This window comes from Petaurus breviceps, unplaced genomic scaffold (genome assembly GCF_028583685.1).
Source record: "Petaurus breviceps papuanus isolate PSGF00001 unplaced genomic scaffold, PetGlider_PUasm1.0 90692, whole genome shotgun sequence".
Lineage (NCBI taxonomy): Eukaryota > Metazoa > Chordata > Mammalia > Diprotodontia > Petauridae > Petaurus > Petaurus breviceps.
In genome coordinates, this window is record NW_027187313.1 from 8258612 (window position 1) to 8270248 (window position 11637).

Sequence of the window (11637 nt, forward strand, 5' to 3'; positions counted from 1 at the left end):
AAGAATCCAGGCCTTTTATCTCTTATGTTTAGGGCTTTTCTCATCATATTACCTGGACAAGTGGATATCCAGCCTCCTCTTAAACATTTCTAGTGATTTGCACCTAGCTACCCTTCAAATCAGCCTATACCATTGTTGACTAGCTTTAGTTAACATTCTTTTTGTTGATTCTTTTTGTCTATTATTCTTTTTGATGTGAAGCTGAAATATAATAAACCTCATCTCTCCTCCTCCCCCCTATCATTTCTACTCATTGGCCTTACTTTTGTCCTCTGGTGATATACATAAAAAGTCTAATCTTGCTTTTACATGTACTATTTATTTTAATAGATTTATATTGTAACATTAATATTTAATTAATATGATAATTAATGTGATAATATAATCATCGATATAATATTGATATTTAATTAACTAACAATAATATTTACATTGTACTATGTGCTAATTTAAATCTTTAGGCTAAATGTCCCAAATTCCTTCAACTCTTCCTAATAATAATAATAACTGACATTTATTGAGCACTTTAAATTTTGCAGAATTCTGCATCTGTTATCTTACCTGTGTCTCACAGGTATTACAGATATTTTTAACCCCATCTTGCATATGAGAAAACTGAGGATTTGAGATTTTGATTTTTTTCCCCCTTGGTCACACAATTAGTCAGTTTCAGTATCTGGTACCTGGAAACTCCACACCTGAGCCACTGTGGTATTATACTTCTCAATAGGAACAAAATTATCCTATAGCTTTGGCCTCAGGTTACTTATAGCACAATGATCTTGGCTTTTTGGGGCACCTTGAGGTATGATGTGGAGGTTGACATGATCTCCTGACATCCTCTAGTTTGTCAACAGTCATATAATTCCCCTTTCTGGTCACTAAAAGACTATATTCCTACTCACATATAATGATAAGTGCTCATAGGTTGCAAACTGGAACTCTAGCATGACTGCTTAAAGATCCTTGTATTATCTGGAAGTCAAGAGTAGCCATTGATATCGTCATGGCCTGGCAGCAGCCTATGAGTTCTCAGGGTCTGATGGATTTATTTTTTAAACTAGGAATGTTTTTTTTTTTTTTTACCCAAATTGTATGTGGTTTGTCCTTTGTTCTTGAAGAGGACCATGATGTCAGGGAGGTGATGACCTGACTTGCAATTGGCCTGGTTTGAGTGAGGAAGGGTAAATAGAGGGAATGTGTGCTTTTGGCAGTGGTGATGGTGGGAGTGGCAGGAGAGAGAAGGAACTATTTTCTCCAATCTGTGATGACAGTAGATACATTTGAATATGCTGTCTGAGTTACATAGAGGTTAAATGACTTATTCAGGATCACACAGTTAGCAATCCTTGAAGACTCAGTTTAAATTTGGGTCTTCTAGAATTGAAGCCAAGCTCTCTATTTACTATACCATAATGCTTCTTTCTTTCTGTCACTCTGACTACCAGAGGGAAAGGGGCATGCCAAAAGACAACGGTACGGTGATTGGTGGAATTGATAATAATATTTTGGGAGCCTTATGAGGAAAAACAGAATAGCCTTAACTCTTAATGAATACAGTAAGAAGGATATAGGGCATAACTGGGGAACCACATATGGACTGGTCTAAAGCTAGACTTTATAGGCTGATGTGAAAAATGGCTTGTATTGGAGTCAGAGGACATGGATTTGAGTTCTGATTCTATTACTACCTGTGTGACCTTGGGCAAGTCTCTGTAAAATGGGAGGTTTAGATTAGATAGGTCCTTCCTATCTATGAGTCCTTGAGAGATATAGTAGAGTACTGAATTTGAGGTTAGGGAGATGTTGCTTAAAATGCTATATCTGATACTACTTACTTCATGCACAACCCTGGACAAGGCACTAACTCTCTCTGAGCCTCAGTTCCCCTCCTTTGTAAAATAAGGATAGTAAAAACTGTAGTACATGTTTCCTAGGGCTGTTGTGATGGTCAATTCACAAGATTGAAGCAAAGTGTTATGTAAACTTCAAAGAGCTATATTAATGTCATTTGTTATGATGAAGGACATCCATCCAATAAATTTGACCTCCAAGGGACCAGGGTTGACTTAAATCTTGTTTTGAATTGGATGTCCCTTTAAGAATCTCAAATTCAGTATTTCTAAGACAGAACTCCTTTTTCCTCCCAAAGTCTTTATCTTCACTATTACTAATGAGGGTACTACGACCTTATTAATGACCCATGATTGTATTCCAAATCATCCTGGGCTCCTCATCACATTCACCCATCATATCTAATCCATTGGGAGGTCTCATCTTTTTTTAACCATCATGGTATCCCTGTTGTAGAGATCTGATCCCATTCTCTCCTTTCACACATCCACGGTCTTAGTTCTGACCTTTATTATCTCATCTGGACTACCACTAGCTGCTCCACCTGCTTCAATTTTCTCCTCTCTCTAAACCTTCCTCCACTTGGAGGCCAAAGGGATTTTGATAAAGGGGAGGTCTTGACTATGCTTCTCTTGCTTCTCTCTTGCTCAATGTGCTTCCAGGATTGAATATAGTCTCTGTCAGACATTTAAACCTCAGACTGAAACAGGTGAATAACATAACAATGACAAATACATAGCATGATATTTACATATTGCTTCTTCCTTTAGAGTATAAACTCCTTGAAGAGGGGAATGTTTTCTTTTTTCTTTGTATCATCAAAGTTTAGCACAGTGCCTGGCTCAATGAAAGCCACAAATCACTTACTGATTGACAGATCACTTTGTCTTGTTATTTTCTGTGAGAAGCCAAGCCTACCCAGGGACCTCTGCCCTTCTGTGGTAGTGTCTGAGATAGTGGTAGAAAGGAGCCCTGCCAGCCAGCAGCAGAGCTGAGAAGAAAAAGTTAGGTAAAAAGATAGATAAAAGAGTTACTTACCCAGAGGTTGACAATCATAAATGTGATGGGACTCTAGTGGTGGGAAACTGAGTCAACTTTATTCAGCTAAGAGTCCAGTATATATAGTATGAAACTGTATAGTTATCATAAGCCACTGTCTTTTGGATTGCACCATTGCCCTAGTCCCCATTCGCCTCATACATGATAACCATGTACTCTGTCTTTGTTATCAGGGTACGAGTACTGGGCAGGATGTTCCAAACATCCCTAAACTTCCCTAGAAGAGAGTGGAGTTGTCCCAAGTCTTCTAGTTAATACTACGTTGCAACATTATACTAGTTTCCCCTGAGAACACCGGAGCGTCCTTGTTCCCAAGCCAGGAGCACATACCACACTTCTCATGGGGATGTGAAACCCATGCCTGTGGGCCTTCCTGGGGGATGGGGAGCCAATCCCAGCCTGGTTAGCAGGGTCTTATGGTGAGGGGGCTTATTCAGCCATCAGGGTCAGATGGTCCTTAACACTTCCATGATATCCCTCCCTTCATATGTTGCCATATAAATTCTTTGAAGATAAGGACAGTTTTCATTTTATCTTTGTAATCCCAATATCTAGCACAGTGCTTGGCCAATAGATGTTTGTTAATTGATTATTTGATTGATTTCCACCTCTTTATTAAGTGTGATTTGTGGATTTTATTGGCATTTGCTTTTCTAAAAATGTCCCTTTCCTTTTAGCCTCCGAAGACAAAGAATGAGAGCATCAAAGTACATCTTATGGGTAAGTATTGCCCAAAATTAAAGAATCCCAAAGTTACCAACGGAATATGGATTTTTGAATTTTTTTTTGTTTCTTAATTTTGTCCAACATAGAAGTTAGAGCACAGTGAAAAGGATGATCATGGGTCCCTGGGCAAGTCACTTAACTCTGTTTTCCTCAGTTTCTCATCTGTAAAATGAACTGGAGAAGGAAATGGCAAACCACTCCAGTATCTTTGCCAAGGAAACTCTGAATAGGGTCATGGAGAGTTGGATGGAACAAATGAACAACAACATGCATACATATGTGTCTGCACATTTATTTTTAAAAGAATGATGATAAAAATTTCTTTTTACCTGTTTACAAAAAACACTAGAATGCTATATATACATATATACACATATATGTATTTGTGTATATATGTACACACATATATGTATCACATTTGTGGTGATATACTTATCTGAAAAGCTAGTATAGCAATCAATAACAATGCACACATATTTCTATATTTCTACATGTATATAAGACTAAAGTTCCATCACGACATGATGTGCAAGTCATGCTGATTCCTCAAGTTTATGTTAGAAGAGACAGAATGGTGGGTCCTTCCTAATTGGAATGGTTTTGAGCACATGCATGGTGATGAATTCTGTGTCTATTATTGGAAGACTAGTCCAACTACATTTGGGGAGACTCAACAACAGAAGATTGGCTCCCCTGGGGAATTGCTGTTTGGTTGCAGTGACTCAAATCATATTTTCTAAAGAATAAAAGATTGGTGATATTTTGCTGGAAGGCATGCTCTTTTTATTAAATTAGGCCTTTTTATTAAAGAATTCATAGCTCTTTTATTAAAATATTGATGTTCAGCTGTGTATATGTGCATAGATGCCCATACATACACATGTATGTGAACATGTATATGTATTCACTTCCCTGGGTCTTACCTTAGGAGCACACAAAAGAAAGGAAATTGGCATTTTCACCCTCAAAATCCAAAATGGAATTTGACTTGCTAAATTCTAATTTGTCCTGATCAACATGGCTTCCATCTCTTCATGGCAACATAAACACTAGCCTACAGCCGATCACTTTCCTCAAAAAGAGATCTCAACAAGAACAACAAACAAAAAGAGGATAGTCTAGAAAGAGTCCATGGAACCCATTGCCTTCTTTCCATTTTGGGGATTCAGGCCAGGGCTAATTTTTACAACTGGCATCACTATTCTCAAGATACAGGTGACAATATTCCCGCATCAAACAGCAACATTTAGTACTTGCACTAATGGACTTGAATTCAGGACAGACTTGGGTACAAATCATACCTCAGACACCTTTTAGGTCATGTGATCCCAACTTGACCATTTCTTGATTTTGTGACCTCAGGCAGTCATTTATAATTTCTCTGGGCCTCCGCTTCCTCATCTGTAAAATGAGAAGTTTGAGTTAGGTGATCTCTAAGCTTTCATTCAGCTTTAAATTCAGATTTTATGATCAATAACGAGGGACAGCTAGTGCTCTAAAGTGAGCAAGATCTTTCTGTGTTTATAACCTTGAACACCCTCTTGCCTTCATTCTTCACAGATTATGATGAAAATAATGGTTTTACCTTAAAATCTTCTGATGAATTTGGAGCCATTGAGGTGCAAAACAACTCCCTCAAGATCAGATGTGATGGTTTTTACCTCTTAAGGCTGAAGGGCTACTTCTCCCGGACTCCCAATACTGACTTTCATTATCAGAATAATCAGCGTTTTCACTTATTCTCAAACTTTTCCTCTTACCAATATATCAGCTCTGTTGCTGTGGTCTACCTAAGATTTGAAGATGCGATCTACCAGAGAGTGGTGTCCCCAAAAGTGTCCTCGACAAACTTAGCGTTCAGTCAAGGTGAAATAAGCCTCATTCAACTGACTAATGATAACTTCTGTGGCAAATGAGGAATTGAGATGAACAGACCCAAGTCTACCATCACCACCAAAACCCAGCTGGGATTGGGCAGAAAAACTATTTCTACCATGGATATGGAGGAGCCATCACTCCAACCAAGCACACATCTTGGGCTATGATTGAATGCTCAAGTTTTTCTCAGGGATGCAGTAGAAATCTACTTGATGTACTAATTATCCCTGCGGACTATTCAGAAGCCAAAGCTACCATTTCCAGGCAATTTGGTGGCATTCTTCATGTCATTTAAATATTGAGAGGATTGGTTGTTTGGCTTAAATGGGAAAAAATAAATTGTGGGGAACTATCAGGCTTTGATAAGGATGGTCATATCAGGAACACTATTTTTCCCTTGGCTTCTTCCCCCCATGCCCCTTGTCCCCTCCTTTTTTCTACACACATCCTTATTAGATACTTTCCTTCCTAGTTGGTGTGTGGATAGAGACCTGTCCCAGAAACCTGGATCTTGCTGTACTGCTGTGAGATACCTTCATAGTAGTGTAATGGAAGCAATAGGAAGAGTTTTTTCCTAAAGTGGATTAATAATCTTGTAAAGATTGTCTACTCAGGGTGGGGTGGGGTGGGCTGGGTGGTGCTGGTGGTTGAAGATGACAAGACATGGAGCAGTTATTTTGGGAAGAGAAACAAATAACCTATAATATGAAGGAAGGACAACATACACGTATTCTTCACACATGTAGTCAATCAGTCAGCTAGCATTTATTAAGCACCTAATCTGCACCAGGTGGGTCAACTAGGTGGCGTAGTGGATAAAATGCTGACCCTGGAGACAGGACCTCAGACACTTACTAGCTGTGCAACCTGGGGCGAATTACTCAACCCTTTTCTCTTCAGTTTCCTCATCTGTAAAATGAATTGGAGAAAGAAATGGCAAACCATCCTCAGTATCTTTGTCAAGAAAACCCTAAATAAGGTCATGAAGAGTTGGACATGACTGAAAAATAACCGAATAACCACAACTGTACCATGTACATGAAACATAATTTTATCTATATATCCAGCTACCTTTTCTCCCCAACCCTTTGTCACTGCCATAACTCTGTTTCAGGAATAATGCAAAAATATTAACAAATGCATCTTGGTGCCAATAGGAAACAAATGCAAATCATACATGAGGAAGAACACATCTTTCTTTCTGGAAAGACTATAAGATGTTCATTGATCTCATTGACAATGCACAGTTGGTAGCAGGAAGAAGCAGAGACACAGGTGCTTAGCTGATTTTATTCTTCATGTAATAGGGAATTCCTTTGATACAGCTGACATTTACCCAGTTAGCTTTAAGTGGTCAAACCTTATTTATTTAGCTTTGAGTTGTTCAACATCATAAAACAGAAGTTCAGAGTTCTAAATGCCAAAATAAATTTTATTTTTAAACTTATTGATGAAAATGTTTCTAAAACATATCTTGTTCTTTGAAGTAGAGTACTGTTTAATTGTAGTTTTTAACCTTTTTCTTAATTGTCTCATGCAGTAGAAAAAGTATAAGATTTTGAGCTAATGGTCCTTAATTGGAACCTCATCTCTACCATTTACTACTTATTGTGAGTTGAAGGAAGTAACTCACCTGGAGCTCAGTTTCCTCGTATATGAAACAAAAGGGGGTCAGACTAAACAACCTATATGTCTCCTTAGAGCTCTAAATCTGTGATCTTCATATAAGGATTTGTTGAAGGAAATGGAGAAGATTCAAGGAGATCATGATAACTATCTTCAAGTATTTGAAGGGTTGTCATGTAGATTACAGAGTAGACACATTCTGCTTCTTTTTAATTATTATTACTGATTACTACTACTACTACTACTACTACTGCTACTACTACTACTACTACTACTGCTACTACTGCTACTACTGCTACTGCTACTACTGCTACTACTGCTACTACTACTACTACTGCTACTACTGCTACTACTGCTACTGCTACTACTGCTACTACTACTACTACTACTACTACTACTACTACTACTACTACTAGCTATTTGGCTCCAAAATAAAGAACCAGGAGCACTGGGTAGAAGGCAAATTTAGACTTGATGTCAAGAAAAATTTCATAAAATGAGAGCTGTCCAAATGGACCACTTGAGGGAGTTGTAGCTTCCGCCCTCCTTGAAGGGCTCCAAGTGGAGTTGGATGATTACTTTGGATGTGTAGTAGTGGGGATTCCTTTGGTGTGGGGGTTGGACTAGATGGTCACTGATGTTCTCCCAATTCTCAGGCTTCTCTGATTCTGTGATCCCATGATTCTATGTCCTCTTTATGAACATCAAATGTTATGTAATACCATAATATCCTCAGAGTTATTTAAGGTGTGTAAGTAAATGGCCCTAGATTGCTTTATTTTGTGTTTGGCTTTTATAGTTTTTCTGTCTCCTTCCTTTCTGTCTCAGCTGCTGCTTTTTGCTATGTGTGGTAGCAAAAAGTAGGTAGGCAGACACTTACAGCAGTACCTTCTCCCCCTAGCCTGCTGTCTGGTAAAAAAGATAAAGTTGTTAGAAATATATATAAGAGTAAATAAGCTTTCAATGAAGGTTTTGAAGAGATCACCAATGAATAAGATGAATATACTTCAGGAGGGACTTCATGACATCTATTTAGGCTGTTCTAAGCCCTGTCTCCTTTTGGTAAACTTCTTGGTCCTTCTTGGTTATGTCCTAAAGAATTGAAGTTGTTAGATGTGTCTCTTGGATAAGTAAAGTGTTAAGATATTTGTCTGTATATGTGTATATACATATACATATATTTATGATATTATTATGTTTACTGTTATGAGATTTTAATCAGTATTTGCCTTACATATGTTGAAGACTGATGTAAAATGGTAAAATAAGTTAACCTATGCTACCTTTCCATCCTTTCCTATTCTGTAGGGTGCTTTAATCTTTAGTCAATAACTGCTGCCCAGTGCTCTTACATAACTGTCCTAACTCCCTCCAATGGTCAACCAGTATTTATCACTGAAATGAAGCCCCATTCCCCATTAAAACTTCCCCATTATATCATCTTCTCCTTTTCAAGATTCCCAAAGTAACAGTTTCAATTTCCCTGGGGATAGTGTAACAGGGAGGGAGAGTTGGAGACCTGGGTTCTAGTCCAGTGCTACTTATTACCACTCTGACACTGAGCACACATTTCTTTTTTTTTTAGAGGGGGAAGGCAGGGTAATTGGGGTCAAGTGACTTGCCCAAGGTCACATGGCTAGTTTTTGTGTTAAGTGTCTGAGGCTGGATTTGAACTCAGGTCCTCCTGACTCCAGGGACGGCACTCTATTCAATGCACCACCTAGCCACCCCTGAGCACACATTTCTTTAAGCTTCAGTTTTCTCATTCCACCCCCCCCCAAAAAAGAGGGGTTTGGATGAAATAATTTCTAAGATCTTATCCAGCTCTAATATCTTAAAATTCTATTCCTGTAGAACGGGCCTTCATTGTGCCATATTGTGTTTGTGCTCTGGTTAAGTGGACCAAACACATAGATCTTGTTCTTCTTATGCTGTATTAATTCTCTGTCCAGCTAACCTCTATAAATTTTCATGGGGATCCCTTTCCTGTGAAACTGCAAGCTACTAGCTATCACTGTTAGCTCCAATATGATAACTCTTTCTAAATTCCAATTCAGATTGTAAGCTCACTGGACAGGGTCTCTGTTTTAAACTGTGTTTTGTGCTGAACAGGTTTTGGTCCCAGTGTCAATTGTAATAATAATGTCATTATTATTAATAATAACTAGCAATACTGATTCACATAAATAATAAATCCAAAACTCAAGATCTCATGTTGCTCAAAGTGTCTGAGTTTTTCTTCCTTCTTATCATTTTCTCTGTTTTCTGGGCAATGTTGACCAAAGAGAATTGGTAAATATAAGGCCACTGGCAAAGTTCCATAGTTTCTTATTGTTACACTCAGCAATTACTGCTCATATTTGTGTAGCAGAGCAATCTTCTTCCTTTTCCTTTTTTTAGATTTTTTAAATAAAAAATGATTGATTTATTTTTAGTTCCAAATTCTTTATGCCTCCCTCCACCCCTCCCCCACTTATTGAGAAGTGAGAGACATGATGCCCATCATACATATTAAGTAATGCAAAGTACATTTCTAGCAGAGCAATTTTCAAAGCATTTTTCTCAAAACAACTCTGTGAGCCAGAAAATGCAAGGCTTATTATGCACCCTCCTTCTTCTTCTTCTTTTTAATTGGAGTTATGTTTTCACTGGTATAGAGACAAAACTTCTGATTAGGTAACTCTTTTTACCACTGCAAGTCATATTTTACTCTTCCTTCCTTCCTTCCCTCCTTCCTTCCTTCCCTCCTTCCTTCCTTCCTTCCTTCCTTCCTTCCTTCCTTCCTTCCTTCCTTCCTTCCTTCCTTCCTTCCTTCCTTCCTTCCTTCCTTCCTTCCTTCCTTCCTTCCTCATTTATTAAATACCTTCTCTGGTCCAGTCTCTATATTAGGTACTGGGGAATATAGACAAAAATGAAACATCCCCTCCCTCTAAAGGAGATGTCATTTTGACTATTGTTTATCAACATATCAACTGCAATGAAAATTTGTTTTGCTTGTCCTCAGGAGGCAGAATTTGAAACAAAGAAGTAACTTCTGGTTTTATATAAGGAAAAAACCTTCCTGATAATTAGAGTTTTCAATAATGGAATCCATTATCCTCTGAATTAGAAGTCTTCTGTTATAGGAGATTTTCTTTAAAAAAAAGTTTTTGTTGCTATCTTCTGTTTCTTACATTATCTAAGCTATCTTAAGTTTCCCCCCCTTTCTCCTTCCAGAAAGCCATGCCATGCAACAAATGGCATTTTTTTTAGAGGAAAAAAATCAGTACAACTGATCTGTACATTGAAAAAACATATAAAATACATAACTATCGTGAGCTGCTTAGTGTCCAGCACTAAGCATGATTGGAGAAGTGAATAAGAAATTACCAGACCATGTGGGTAGTTAGGAAGAACTATGAACTCCATTTATTGATTCTTAGGACAAGGTTTTTATAGAGCAAATGAGACGAAGGAACGGGACTCACGTTTTCTTATCATGACCTTAGTTTGTTGCTTCCTGAAAGAAGCACAGAATAGATAATTTGATAAAGATTTGTTATCTAGGAGACTAAAGTCTTAGGGTAAAACCTTTGATCTAGTCCTCAGGTACCTCCTAATGCAGCCTAAGTCATAAGCAGATACAATTGAGAGCAGACTTCAAAGCCAAAGCCGCAGTCATCAAAAGACATCACGTTTAGAGCTGACCACCCAAAGATATCTGAGTGCTGAATCAAGTATTTTGGCTCTCGACACCTAACACCGTGGATCTCTCACCTCCATGAAGGAATGGGTTGGGGATGTCCTCTTACAGCTGTTCATATGAGTACTGCTTGATATTTATAATTCTGTTACATTTACTTTTGATATTTTTGGTTTGTCATTGTTCTTTCATTTGCATTGTTGTAGTTATTGTCTTTTGTTTTCTTGCTTCTGCTTACCTCACTTTGCATCAATTTGTAGCGATCCTTCCATGCTTCTTGGTATACATCTCACACATAATTTCTTATAGCATAGTAATATTACATTGCATTCATGTACCACAATTTGTTTAACTATCATCCAATTTATGGGTAGCTACTTTGTTTCCAAGTCTAAGCTATCATAAAAAGTGCTTCTGTAAATACTTTGGAGTGTATTTGGACTTTCTTCTTATAAATGACTTCCATTGAGTAATGGAGTCTCTGGTTCAAAGGGGGTAGACATTTTAGTTACTTTATATATGAGTAATTCCAAATTGTTTTCCAAAATGTTTGTAACATTTCATAGCTTCACCTATAATGCATTAGTGTGTTTATTGGTTTGTTATTTATAGTTCCTGTCAGTATAATAAGGTTTCCTTGTTTACCCCTTTCTAGCTTTGAATGTTTGTTTTTGCTTTGTCAGATAGCATGATTGCAACTCTTGCTTTTTTGGATTCACTTGATACTTTGTAAGTTTTTTTTTTTTCCCTGTGCCCTTGGCTTTACATTGCATATGCCTTTGCTTTTTTATATGTATTTCTTGTAAGGATCA

The 11637-nt window shown here is 37.7% G+C and overlaps 1 protein-coding gene across 5 annotated transcripts in view; it reads left to right on the top strand.

Annotated features, from left to right (window-relative positions):
* TNFSF4 (TNF superfamily member 4) overlaps positions 1 to 9356 on the top strand; it is a 190943-nt gene extending 181587 nt beyond the window's left edge. For all 5 annotated transcript variants that reach the window (XM_069065563.1, XM_069065566.1, XM_069065564.1 and 2 more), the window contains exons 4-5: positions 3591 to 3633; positions 5200 to 9356. In XM_069065563.1, the coding sequence (XP_068921664.1) occupies positions 3591 to 3633; positions 5200 to 5555 (399 nt within the window). In that variant the 3' untranslated portion in view covers positions 5556 to 9356. The remainder of the gene's footprint in view (positions 1 to 3590; positions 3634 to 5199) is intronic.
* The last annotated feature ends 2281 nt before the right edge of the window (positions 9357 to 11637 follow it).